General features: G+C 36.1%; 1 protein-coding gene across 3 annotated transcripts in view; it reads right to left on the reverse strand.

The window, feature by feature from the left end:
* The window catches only part of RAB27B (RAB27B, member RAS oncogene family), a 125,506-nt gene that overhangs the window by 49,775 nt on the left and 61,758 nt on the right, over positions 1-13,973 (reverse strand). The window contains exon 1 of one of the 3 annotated variants that reach the window (XM_039841172.1): positions 4,069-4,554. The exons of 1 other annotated variant lie outside the window; for it this stretch is intronic. Coding sequence is in view for 1 of the 2 variants with exons in the window: in XM_039841162.1 (XP_039697096.1) it covers positions 2,714-2,715 (2 nt within the window). In the remaining variant the exon portion in view is untranslated. Of the gene's footprint in view, positions 1-2,713; positions 2,992-4,068; positions 4,555-13,973 lie in introns of those variants that run through there. One more of the 3 variants, XM_039841162.1, reaches the window with a different exon arrangement.

Genomic DNA, 13,973 nt, shown 5'->3' on the forward strand with positions numbered 1-13,973 from the left:
CTTTGTTCTGTTATGTTATTTATTTACAACTGTATTAACTACATTTTCTATTATCTCTTAATTTGTAATCCAGAATATCTATCTAACATCAAATGTGTTATGTTCTTGTATTTGAAGGATTACGGTTTTGGAAGAGAGCTTGAAGGTCATTTGGTCTAACTTCCCAGTATCAGCCTTCTCTGCAACAAATAACTCTTGGAATGCTGCACTTCTTGGTCTTCTTTGGCCTGATCCAGTCCCTGCAGTGACTCCACAAATGGTCTCTCCAGTCTCGCCTTGTGGCCCTCTCTACCACCTGCCTTCCATGCTCTGAACTCTTCTGTACGATCATTAAATGCACCAAACACTGTCCTAAGTCAGGAACTCGGCAGATGCTTTTGCTCTGTCTGAACTGTTCTCTCTCAACTGTGTACCTGACTGGCATCGAGACATCCTTCAGGTCTCAACTAAAACACTACTTCTGTAGACAGGTGGTCTTGACAGCTCCCACTGTTGTTCTTTCCCATTTAAAGAAGTTACTTACAGTCACAATAACTTCTTATCTTGCTTTTATGTTAATTTTCTTTTAGTATTGTCATATCCTTCCTGTTTTTGAACAGTATTTCCTTTCATTGGAAAACGAGAGAGAAGCAATAAACAGTGAGAAATTCCACTTTCTCTCACATCTACTAACTTTCTTAGTCACTGCTTTGCTCTAAACGGCACTAGAATAATCTTGGACTCTCCTCAGCATTTTTTTCAAGCTTTATCCCACTTTGGATTTTACTCTTCCTCATACTGTGCTTATAGCTGATTTAACACCTTCGTAGGTATTTCTAATTATGTACCCTTTAGTCACCTATTCTATAATCCATTTTTAAAAGCTGATTTTATTAAAGCCTCTATGTAGTCTCATGAATTTCTCTAGTGGTATCTCTTTTGAGATAATACAAAATGCTATTTCCAAATTTTTTGAAAGATAGTTTATCTGAATTCTTTATTTTTAAGAACTCCAACTCCTATCAAAGGGGCCAGTGATTCCAAATTGCCACACGCAATCGTCACTTCTCAGTCCTCAGCATTCTAGCCACGTCTGACACAACTGACCTTTCCCTTTTTTTTTTTTTTTTGAAATATTTTCTGGCTTGGGTTCCATGACAACACGTTCTTCTGGTTTGCCTCTCACTTCGCTGGCTTTTTACTGGCTTCTATGCAAGATCCCTTGATGCTAGAATAAGCAAGAACTTGGCCCTTAAGTTTCTATGTTTCTATCTCTCTGCTATCTTTCTAAGAGATGTCTTTGAGGCTGCGGCTCTAAATAGCATCCATAGGCACTTGATTCCCAACTTTCTATATTCATCTGTGACTTCTTCCAAGTACTCCAGATATTTACATCCAAGAGCCTAGTTTGACATTTCCCCTTGGATACCTAAAGATACCTCAAAGGGCTGGAAACAAATTCTTCATTTTCTCTTCGAACATGTCTTTCAGCTAGCTGTACCCATCTTAGGAAACGGTTTCACCATCTACCCCGTATCTTTAGTACTGAACCTGGCGATCATTTTGAGTCTTCCTTTCCTTTGTCCCCATCCCTTAACCAATTAGTCAGCAAATCCTGTCATCCCTGTCTTCAAATATCTCCTGGCTCTATCTACTTCTCTTTGGGACCACTGTTTTCCACTTTGTTCTATGCCACTGTCATCTCTGGTCTAGTGGAACAGCCTCCTAACTGGTGTCTCTTCTACACTGGTCATTCTACAACACATTTTCCTCAGGAGGCCATGGTGATCTTGTAAAAAGATGGCCTTCCTTGAGGCTCTCCCTGACTACTGAATCACAGTCTCCTTCCCCCTCTCAGGTCACTCTCATAATTGTACTTCAAGTTTTTAAAATAGCACTGAAACTTGTATAATTACTAATTTATTTATTGGCATAGGTGTCTAATTGAAAGTATTTTTAGCTATGTGTCAAACAGTTTTATTCTCATTGGTACTCCAGAAAAGTTTTTTTTTTTCCATGTAAGGAGGGCCCATGAAAGATTAATATATTAGAGAACATGAATAATAGTTGTAAAAGCATGAAACAAATTAAGTAATACTCTCAACTCCATTTATGGGGTTTATAATAAGGTTTTTATTGTGCTTAGTGATGTCACTATTTCTTACAACTATGTAATAAACTTAAGCTCCATATGCACTAAGAATGAGTAAAAAAGTCATTCCCCTTTAGCCACCATCTTTAGAAAGCAACATACGTGTCATGGAAAACAACATGTCTCTCCTGTCTGGTTTTACTGTAATTGTTTTCCTGCATCTCAACATTACAATTACTTGCTTAAGAGTTGAACTATTGGTCAACCTGCCTTGATGATTCAACTCAAGAAACTGGATTAATTGTGTGCTGAACTTTCTGTGACTAGTTGGTCTGTGTTTCATGCTCCATTCTCTGAAAGCCAAAAAACACAAAAAACAAAAAAAAACCTAACTCGAAATTCCCCAGAGCGAGGGTGAGAAAAGAGCAGATTTCTGTTCTGAACCACCTGGAGCTTTGGATGACTTCCACTTTTCCAGGAGAGTTAAATACATGAAAAGCGATTCAGAAAACAGCAGATAATTTAATTATTAGCTGGTGTGACAAGGAGCTGAGATGATTGATTATCTTAGGGTTACCTTACCTATCAGGTCAAATATTCCTGTTCCAGAAATGGCCTATGAGAGAGTTGTGGTTTGCTTACATATGACAGATTCCCTTTATTCCTTCTTGGCAACTATGAGAACAGGCTCATCCAGTTTCATCTGCAATGTTTTAGTTTCCTTTCCACAGCAATGATGGCAACATTTTATGGGAGACAATAGTCAGTTCTTGACAGGAAACTATCTGTCAAGAGCACCCTTTTCTGGTGATCCTTAAGAAGCTCATCTCGCTTTCAAGAAGTGCTGATCCCAACTGGGTAGAGGATTATGTTGGGAACCTAGAAAATATTTAGGGGAATGTCTCTCAGTTCATAGTACAATTTGGACTCTACGGTAATTTGAAAATTCAATAAACTTAAATACCTGAGGCTATAATGCTGAAGTCTATCTTTTCTGTTAACTTTTCAAATTCAGAACTATACCACCATGTATATAATATTTATTTATAATATTACTGAATATGCATGAATGTAACTAAATATTAAAAACAGTACACATTTTTCTTTTAAACAGAACTAAATCAGAATTCATAACTATTATTATGTTAAATAATTTTGTTGCAGATAATCCTGGGACTACATGTTATTAATTTGAGCTTAAATTAATAATATTCCATTTCAACAACTGGAATCTTACACCCTTAATTGTAGATCTTGAAATAAAAAGCTAGTAAACATGTCCTGTCATAGGTATGACTTTAACCAAAACACAGCTTTTTCCTAGGAAGGCAGCCCCTCTAGCTTTTGCTGATTACATTTCACCTGCTTTAATAGTCTTCAGATAACTAAATAATGTTATTTTGGAAGCTAATTTATTATGATCACTCGAAAGAACACACATGCTCCCATCCCAGTAGCTGCAACACTTGGATCAGAATTTAGAAATAACCGAGCAAAAAATCGGAAGAGAGAAATTACTTCTGATTTTTCTACAGCTATTTCACCTGAGGAAGTGCAAAGAAATGTCCTATCACTTGCCTGGCTTGCTTCACTAAATGACTTCTGAAGTGAAACTCTAAACATACCATTTTCATTATTATTATTAATTATTATTATTATTAAATGTTTGGTTGGGTTGTTTTAATATACAAATGGAAGAAAATTGGCATTGCAGTGTCTAGTTTTTTTTATCCTAACCAGCTGTTTTACATGCAATTCCAAAACGAAGACAGCCAGCTAGAGTTTTCTGATGCCATTCCCCCGCACACAACCGTCTTCGCTAGGATTTCTGTAGAACCGCAGACCCAAGGCGCTCACACGACAGGCTCTGGTCGCCTCTCTGCCGGCCTGCAGCTCCTCATCCACGTCTCACTTCCTTTTCGCAGGCTAGCAGCTGAGAATACCCCGAGTGGGTGGGAACACATTCCAGCAATAACAGCCCGGCTTCCCCAACTCACCAGCCTGCGAAGTTTCCTTTGCGAGAGGGCTGGGTGTCAGGTTTCAGAGGCGTCCTTCTCCTTTCCCGAGCCCTTGAACTCCTGGGCTTCCACACTAGCAACGACACAGGATCTGCTTTACAGGGCGACCATCATGGGGATAGTTCCTTATTTTTCCAACCTGTGGCGCTGGATAGGTCCCAAGCTGGCCGATCCCCAGCCCCTGCCCGTCAGCACTGCAAGTGGAAGGACTTGTGGCACCACCCCTGAGTCCGCAGTCTGAGGCGCCTGGATCTGCAAGGTTTGTGTGAGAAGAAGGCGTGTCTCCCAGTCCTAACGCGGATGTGCGGAGCTCACCTCTGGCAAATCTTGATGGTGACTCAAACGCGCTTGGCTCCTGGTTAAATTCTCCTCTGTGGGGCTTCAAGCCCTAGCAGCAGCTCATTCTCATTCCTTTATTTTCCCGTGTTTTCTTCGACATGTCTTATTGAAAGAGCCCAGGGCACTGCAAGGACTGCCACCAACGTATCGCATTCTCTCCTCCCCAGGGAATGTCTCATTAACTATAGAGAGAGCAAGGAATTGCCAGCGAAGAAACGGAGAAAGGCCTCGGGAAATGAGAGAGGAGTTGGAAAGAAATTCGTGTTGTAAAAGTTAGGATCTGTAAATATGAATACATTAATCAGTATTCACCACACTCATCTTTGCCTCCTTGTCACTCCAGAGATCAGTAGGTTACCTCTTGGATCACATTTCAGACAGACTGACAACTCTAGTTTACAGCCTGACTGTAAAAGTAAGAATCCCAAGCTATATACATATAATAGCAGCTGACTTATTCCTGTGTGAAGAAAATTTAAAAGTTCCAAACCTGTTGCTTGCACTCATGTTGGTAAACAATGAGATGACAGCTTAAATTTTCATTGTTTGACTCAGTGCTGACAGAGTGCCCTAGAGAATCAGCTAGGAAGATCTGTCTCCCAGAGGAGTGCTGTGGAAGGGGGTCAATGAAGACCCCAAACTGAAAGGAAACACAAAACGAGAGCCAAATGGTGGAGAAGAGTATGGGAGAAAACATTCAGTTCCGCAGGACTCTGTCAATTCTATTAGGAAAATATAGGGAAACTTCTAGTTTCTGTGCCTCAATGTTCTTATCTGGAAAAGGGACATAATAAAATGCCTTCATAGAGTTATTGTGAGTAAATGAATTCACATCAGCAAAGTGCATCAAACAGTGCCTGGCACAGTAAATTCTATATACATGTTAGCTAGACTTATTATTTTGGTAGCATTTATCGACTTCAGCTTCCCACAGTAAGGTCCAATTAAAAAAATAATAATTCTGATCTACCAGGAGAAAGTATAAGAAGTTCGGAGTGTAGATTTTCAAAATATATATGCTGGAAATCAAAATTTGCAGCAAATCTATTCTGCATCCATCAGCAATATCTAAGTATATAACAATGTGTGTTCATGAGCCAAGAGAGAGGTAAGAGATGGAACATAACAACCTTGAATTTATTCCACTGTACATAGCACATTAATTTAAAACAATTCTCTGTGCTATATAATGATAATCTGTATTCTTCACATCATTGATGTGTTCACTTACAGTAATCCTAATAGCTATTATTTTATGTTTGCAGTAGAGTTTATAAAGCCCTTACCCATAGATCATCTCATTTGACTTTCGCAACATTGCTTTGAAATAGGCAAGGCATCTATTATTTTTATTGTCCGCATGTTAAGAATGAAGAAACCAAGGTTAAGAAAGCCCCAACAATGTGCCCAGAATCATGAAGGTCCATCAACATGGAACTCATGTCTGCTGATCCTGAAGGCAAGTCTCAGGTGATCACTGTACCGCTCTGCCTCCCGACTATTTCCAGGGACAGTTTCTGCCATGAGAAAGTCTAACACACATTTATCGCCTGCTCCTTGTCACTCTTCCCCAGATAAGTGTGTCAGTTGCCTCATAGGGTCAACTCTTACAGGGACAGCTCTCCCGGAGTCACTTGCCACATTATCGGGTCCTGAGGCTCAGGGCCACTGGTGTTACTTTGTGATGCTACTCAGCTACCTGAGAGGTGGGGCTTGTTCTCACCTCTGGAAAGAGAGATTCTAAGGAGGAGAAGGAGGTAAGAGAAGATCCAAGAAATGATTCTTGGCCACCTCACGGAGTTCACTTTGAACAGAGGTAGAGCAGAATAAAATATCCAGGAAAACCAGTAAAAACATGGTGACAGCATCTTGTGTCATAATAAAAAACAAATGCCTTCCTATACCTGGAGTTTTTTTAGCACAAATTAAATAGACATAATTTCAGTCAATAGGTTTATCATTCAATAAATACAGCACTGAGGTAAATGGATATAAATGTACATGAGAAAGTTCTAGTGAAAAATGGCAAATTGATTACGCATGTTTCAGATCCCCTTCCCCAAACTCCTCTTACACAAGAATAAATTAATTTTTAAATGTTATTAAATCATAAAGAGAAATAAAAGGGAAAAGCAACATACAAAGACAAAATAAACTGCAATAGGTGGCTGGGAGAACCTAAGTCAAATTGATGGAGGCTTGGTAACTGTTTCGGTAGAGAAGAGTGAATCTACTGCATGTCCGTAGGAGAGGTTATGGATAAGAAGCAGCACAGTGCTCCCTGCATAACCCCGGGAGGCTCAGGCCTAGGAGGCATAAACACCACCATAGAAGGAGGCTAGCTGGTGGGGTGAACACAGGAGTTTGGTTAGATGTCTGTACGCAGAATGCTTGGACTCAAACTTCCCTGCCCCACGGCCACACCATCGACCACCCATAACTTCCTCCATCTGCTCAACCCAGCCCTCCAGGAGACTGGAGGTTTATTTTCTGGAGAGAGCCAACTAGAGTAATTTGTGGTTTAACAAGAAGAATTGAACACACGCATTTTTACTCTGCTTTTACAGAAAATGAATTAAAAATAAATTTATATATGACAGAAAAAACTCTCGATATTGAAAATATGCTCAAAATTTGAAAAATTTGACAGATGGGTTATAAAATTAAGTTGAAAAATCTTCAGGAAAATAGAAAAAACTATAGAAATAAAAAATTGGAGAAAAGGGAAACATTTTTTGACTAATGGAAATCCCAGAGAGTTCCAGAAAAGAGGTGCTTTTTTTTTAATCCAGAAAGGGATGAAAAAGTTAACTAAAGAAATTATGCAGAAACAATTCCAGAAATGAATACCATGAATTTTGGGGATCAGAAGTTTCACCAAAAGTCCTGGAGAATAAAATTTTAAATTAATTAATTAAACACACTAAGATACAGCATTTTGAAATATTAGAAGCCCAGGAATAAAGAAAACCTAAAACATCTTCCAATAATATAAAGCAGATCACATGCAAAGGAAAAGAATAAAAATTGCATTGGATATCTTGAGAGTAATAATAGATCCAGAAGATTCTTAAAATGTGTTCACATTTTAAAAATAAAATTATTTTGAACTTAGATTTGTATACACAGACAAAATATTCGCGAAATGTGATTAAAGATATTTTCAGATATGCGAGGATTCAAAAATATACTTCCATACCATTTTTAAAGAAGAGTTCCAAAAATGAGCTTATAAATCAAGAAAGAGAAAGAGATAGTACCCAGGAAATGCAGAACCAACAGAGGAGACAGTAAATTCTGCAGAGCAACATCTGTGAAGCAGGCCTAGAGATAAGAAGGTTAGATTGCAGTAGGGAAATCATCAAGAAAAAAACAAGAAAAGAAAAGAATTATTTGATGTACATGTCCATTTGAACAATTCTTGATAAATGTGTGTGCTGTCAAAACTGGAAGCGCTCATCCAAGTCCATGTTCCCATTTTTCTATGTACCCCACTAGATTTCATTTCTTAGCCCCTTGCAGGCAGGGAGGCATGTAACTGAGTTTTGGCCAATGGTATGTGAGTAGCACTGATGTTTACCACCACTTCCAGGCCATTCCCTCATAACCTATGAGAGCTTCTATGCTTTTCTTCTTTCCTCATTAGTATCAAAGACTACACACACAGGCTTAATGAAGAGTTCTGAGGCCCTAAAAGACATTAAAGTCCCAAGATGAAAGCCATTTGTGACTCTGGATGACTGTGTGACATATAAACCCTAGCTGCCACATGTGACATGAGTAAGAAATAAACATACCATGTAAGGCACTGAGACTTTTTGTGTTGTTTGTTATAGAAATTCTGACTATTCTGACTATTTAAAATATTATATGGGGATATTCGTGAATAATTATAGTAGGTACAAAATATATTAAACGAATTGGAAAAAAAAAGATATTACTAACTCCGGGAAAAACAGAAGGTTCTGAGAGAAGAGAAACATAATGATAATATACCACTTTGTGCAGATGTGGATATAATTATAAATGGCTGACAAAAGTGTAACCATAAACTATGATATAACTGCATGTAGAGGATGGGGATAAGGAAAGACCGTCAGTGTATATGTGTGTGAAAGACGATTAAATTCTCAACTATTATAAAGTCAACAAATAATGTGTAAAATCACTAAATAAAGAAATAGCAGGATAAGCAAGTCATTTAGAAATAAGTAAGTAAGTACAATTAAAAAAAAACACTAGAAAAGTCAAATATTTTCCTGTGGGAGTTGAGACTAGGGCTTGGGAGGAGATTTGTCCTAGTTTATTAGAATTTTAACATCATTTTAAAAAAAAAAACTATGAGATATATTACCTTAATAAAATTAATATTAAAGTCATTTGAAAATATCCGTAGAACAACAAAAGATATTTGTTTAATAGAGAAAACTACAATTTATTAAAGTACTTGCATATATTTTTTGCATGATAACCTACAAGCAGTGGAGAAAGTAAATTTGAGACATAGACTAAAGACAAATTTGAGAAGTTTGCAGTCATTTATTCGCTCAACCAACATTTATTAAGTAATATGTGCCTGATATTCTCTTGTCTTTGGTGACATGAGACACTGACTTAACTGGTGTTCATCCTTCAAAATACTCTTAAAAATTGCCATCTTGTGTCCTTACTTGAACTCTACACAGATGAGATCAGAGGTTTCCTAACTCACTCTTCTGGGACTGGAGGGAAGGCTTGACAGGTAGTCACGCATGGGTTTGCCTCCACCCTCTGCTGGTTGTCAGTTCATATGGTCTGTCTAATCACAAATAAAAATCAACTGCTCCCCAGTTTGAGGAAACCCCACAGCATGACTAAAAGTCACAAGACTGGACTTCCAGGTCATGCCAGTTTCATTAACTACTTTTAAAGATGTTACTTCAAGAAATATATAGGCTTAAGTGAATTTCTACTAGCAAATTAAATGTGTAACATACCAAGACCCATTTTAGGCATCAAAATGGACTTGTCCACATAATTATATGTGGAGCATCTACTCTATAAGGAAGTCTTAACCTCCCCATTTCTACCTTTGTTTTGTCTCAGTTTCTTAGAATATGAAATTAACATACACTGGGACCTTGTATAGAAATTATTTTAACTAAGTCTACTTCTTCCTATGTTAAAGGAACATTCTCTGGGAAAGGACCAAATGATTTCTTGAGTAATATTTGCATATAGCCTTTAAGCAAGCCTAGACTTGCAAAGAAGCTACAGTTGCAACAACCCATTATTCTGTCTATGAATGGCATTAGACCCCTTTATAAACAACAACAAAAATGCTATGAGTATAATTATAGACATAATTACAATTGCGACATTATTTAATCCATTTACCAAGTTGAGTAAGAAGAAATAAATCCATATTAATAAAAACTAAGTGAAGAAAGAATGTAATTACAATACTTATACATATAGTCATATATCAATATATGTAACTATATGTGCGAACATAAGTATAGTTCTATATGAGCATGTGTAAACTAGATACATATATTTGTTCAATGTTAGCTTTACAGTGAGCTACAAAATAAAATGTCATATGTGACTACCATGTGAGTATGAATGAATACATGGTGATTCTTTCATTTCCCCAAAATATGTTATCAAAAAACAGTGTTCTTGCTCACAATTTTTGCTACTTGTTAACTGCAAATACTTTAAATTGTCATGTCATGCAATTTAGGAATAATTCTTTCTTAAATTCCTTTGCCTGCTTTTACCCAATTTTCAGGTAAGTTTTTCAAGCATCCAAACTAACTTTGACTGATGTAATTTAAGGCAAATATGCCTTTCCCCCTTAATTTTTTGATCAAATTAAAGTACTTTCATGAGTGTTCCATTATAAGAGATCTATAATGACACCAATGTAAGATGAACATCTCTTTTTAAGGTATAATTTGAGAATGATGTTGCCTTATATTCGATCATATATAATATCGAAAGATAATTTGCAAAAATAACTTTTAGTAAATAAAGATTTGGTCATAGCAAAGAATTCCATGCTAAATGATTACTTTTTAAACTATATTTTCAACTACACCAACTATAATTGAAATATTTTTTAATAAAAAAACTATATTTTCAAAAAAGTAATGCTCTCTTGATAAGTAATCTTACATCATAATTACATGAAGCATGAATTAATCTATTTTTATCATCAATATGGTAAAAGCCAATAATCCCATAAGGAATTTTTATTTTATTAATACTATATATTTAAATGTTCTATTTCCAAAATGACATAAAAATTATAAGTACCACAGCCATATGATACCTCCTGAAATACGCATTGCTATCATAAGGTTTCTGCTCTATGAAATTTTTAGATACAGATTTTATTACTACAATAAGTTGAGAGAGTAGAATAAAATCTTTACATACTTCGTATAAAGGATATGCTTTTGTTGAAACTACTCAACATACATAAATTATAAACGATTTATTTTTATAGTCATAAATTGGGTGTGAGTCTTGAGAGAGGAGATATTTTAAAAGAACTGATAGAAGAATACATGATAAGAATGAAGTTACCACATTTAATAAGAACTTCTCATTTTCTTGCATTTCTCCACCTGTAAAATGTGGTGCATATTAGTCTTCATCTTGGTATAAGGCATTCAAACCCTTTCCCTGTTTGTAGGGTCTCCCACAATGTATATTTTGGTAGGAATCCCCTGTAAAAGTCAAAGAAGCCAGATACTCATTATAGAGGTGGCAGTATGTATGGCCTGGATGCAGTAGCTTTGAGGGGTTCCAATGGTGGCGTTCTAATCACATGATTGAATGCCTTTAGGCTTATAACTCTAGTTCTATCCCAGCATGCTCTGGAGTGGGGACAGCAAAATATTCAAGCCTGGGAAAAGCAATCTTACAACTAAAAGAAATATGGAACCTGCTGATTTATATAAGCAAAGAAGTGAGAAACACATACGGGAATGGATTCAGAGGGCGTTTGTACCAAGGACAAAGGAGCACAGTTTTAGAACAGAAGGACTGACTAATATGGATGCCCAGGATAAAGTATACTAATTTGATTAGCAGAGAGTACATGTAATCACTTTCTCAGTTTGATGAGATTCAAAACTAAAGTAAGCCCTGTCCAGTTTCAAAGACCCACCTTTGCTCTTTAAGAGGGGCACTATGACATTATCATAAATATATATAGAATGTCATCTCTACATTTTCCCAAAGAATGCTACAGCTGTTTTTCAAAGTAATTGGCACTGGGGAACAGAATAGTAGACTATTGACTCTGAGGTTTTATTAAGGGCTAAGTAGCAAGAAAATCACTGCAATTCAAAGATTAGAGTCAGGGCTAAGGGCTTAATCAAATTCTACTTCACAGTGGGTTCAATAGGAGTCGCAACTCCATTTCACGCTTATTTTGCCATTTTCCCCCTCACCTATAGGTTAAAAGATAATGTGATAGAAAGGTTAGTTTGGAGATACTGAAACTATGCGACACAATCCTAGAAAATATGTCCAATGGGATAATTCTCTGAAAGAACTGCAGATATTAGTGTCACTATTAAAAATTCACATGATGCAAAGAATGTAATACCTATCACATCTCCACTTGATTTTCTACATTGACCTGTGCGGAAAATGGATGGGTCTTCAAGAATGAAGATGCATATCTATAAGCTTGATGAGATGATGCCTTCAAATGTAACTAATCAAATAGACACAGATTCTAACATACTTGATATACTTGGATAGGTGACTATAAGGCACTTATTAACTGAATTACCTGCAAGGTTCTCCAATTGGTCCATATTTTAGAAAAAGCACTTATGCTTCTTGTACTTTATATCAGGAGATTTATGGAAAAAAAAAAGAATTATTAGTAGTAAAGCAGGGTGTTGTATAGAGCCTTTGGCATTATTTTCTAGTGGGGGATCATTTTGGAAGCCTCTATGTATAATATTCTAGAATTAAGGGTCTTTCCAAGTTCTGAATAGAGTAAGATGAACAAGAATTCTAAATAAAAAAACTTGAGGTTTACTCCAAGTTCAGCCAAAAGACATCTGTGATGGATTCTTCTATGATCTTACTTGTTAAAAACAGGGAGTTTAAAAATAATTTGTTCTACTTATAAAAATTTTACATATCTGACACCTTTATAGGTGTCCAAAGAATGAACGTTTGTTGAATGGGTCAGTAAATAAATGAATCTGTTCACTACCTGACATCCTTAACAAGGAAGTTTTCACAGAAAAGAGCAGAAGAGACTCTTGTTCATTCTGTGCCTTATATTTCAGGAAATATAAATTTTCATCAGATATTAAAAATAGAGGAAAAAAGATTTGCGAAAATGATTCAAAGTACTGTATATTGGACTCTCTAAGTAAATAGAATTTGTAATCAAAATTCCCATAGCTAATTAAGTAAACTTCTTGAGGCATAATGGTACAAATGTGTGTATTTTTTCATAATGATAATTAGAAAGAGAAATTTTGACTCCCTCACATTAATTATTATGACTTTATGTCACAATTAAAAGTAAACACACTGGCAATTCTCTCTCTCCTACTATTTAACATGATAAATAAAGCAAAGAAATGCCTTGGCCATTGCTGGGCACCCTCAGCCTTGCCTCAACTCATTAGTGGCAAAACTGGATTTGTAACTATTAGAAGATACATGGCCCAAACTTGTACTTAATGATCTAGGATTTTTTAACATTGGTCATTACAATTTGGAATCTGCTTTCTCCAACTAACAGCAAATGTTTGCAAGTAATCTTTCCTCTTGGAGACTGTCACTGTAAAGATAAAATTATTATCCTTGAAACTTCTGTTATATAAAATTAGAAACAAAATGAAATATTTGCTGCAATCATTCATTTGATGATTAACAACCATCCAATAAGTAAGAGAAAAATTTAATACATAACTCCACATATGTCCATCCTCAGTTGTTTCGGCATAAATATACTTACAGACTCATATAGCACAAATAAAGGCTTCTAATCATACTGGAAATTTGTGAAATATCTCAAAGTTGAATCTATCTCTGATGCCATAATTCCATGACCCCACCACTCATGTAGTAGCGATTATTATATGTAAGCTATCTTTGATTTAACATTGGCTTTTTATCCTCAATTTGGCCCTAGGGAACCGTGAAGTATCTCACTGACCTCCAGGTATGTTTGCCGGCATAATCATTGGGTTTTGGCTTTGACAAGGGACTACCAACTCTGATCATCCACAGCAACTCCCAAAGTATTTGCTGCTTATACCTCAGCAGGATAAAATCATGCTTTATACTATTAATAGAAACTATAGTTTCATTTATACTGCTAAATTTGTGTCGTAAGAAAAACAATTAAGTTATATTCAATAAATCAGTTGAGGAAGGCAAGGGATTAGATAGTCAAATTTAATAAATAAAAATACTAAAACAAAAAAATTTGATATATAAAGAGAGAATCTTAGCTGGTAAATTAATAATATTAAGTGAAATATTGAATTCCTTAATGATGTCACAGAAGTTAAACA

The sequence above is a fragment of the Pteropus medius genome, unplaced genomic scaffold, assembly GCF_902729225.1.
Source record: "Pteropus medius unplaced genomic scaffold, Ma_sr-lr_union100, whole genome shotgun sequence".
Classification (NCBI taxonomy): domain Eukaryota; kingdom Metazoa; phylum Chordata; class Mammalia; order Chiroptera; family Pteropodidae; genus Pteropus; species Pteropus medius.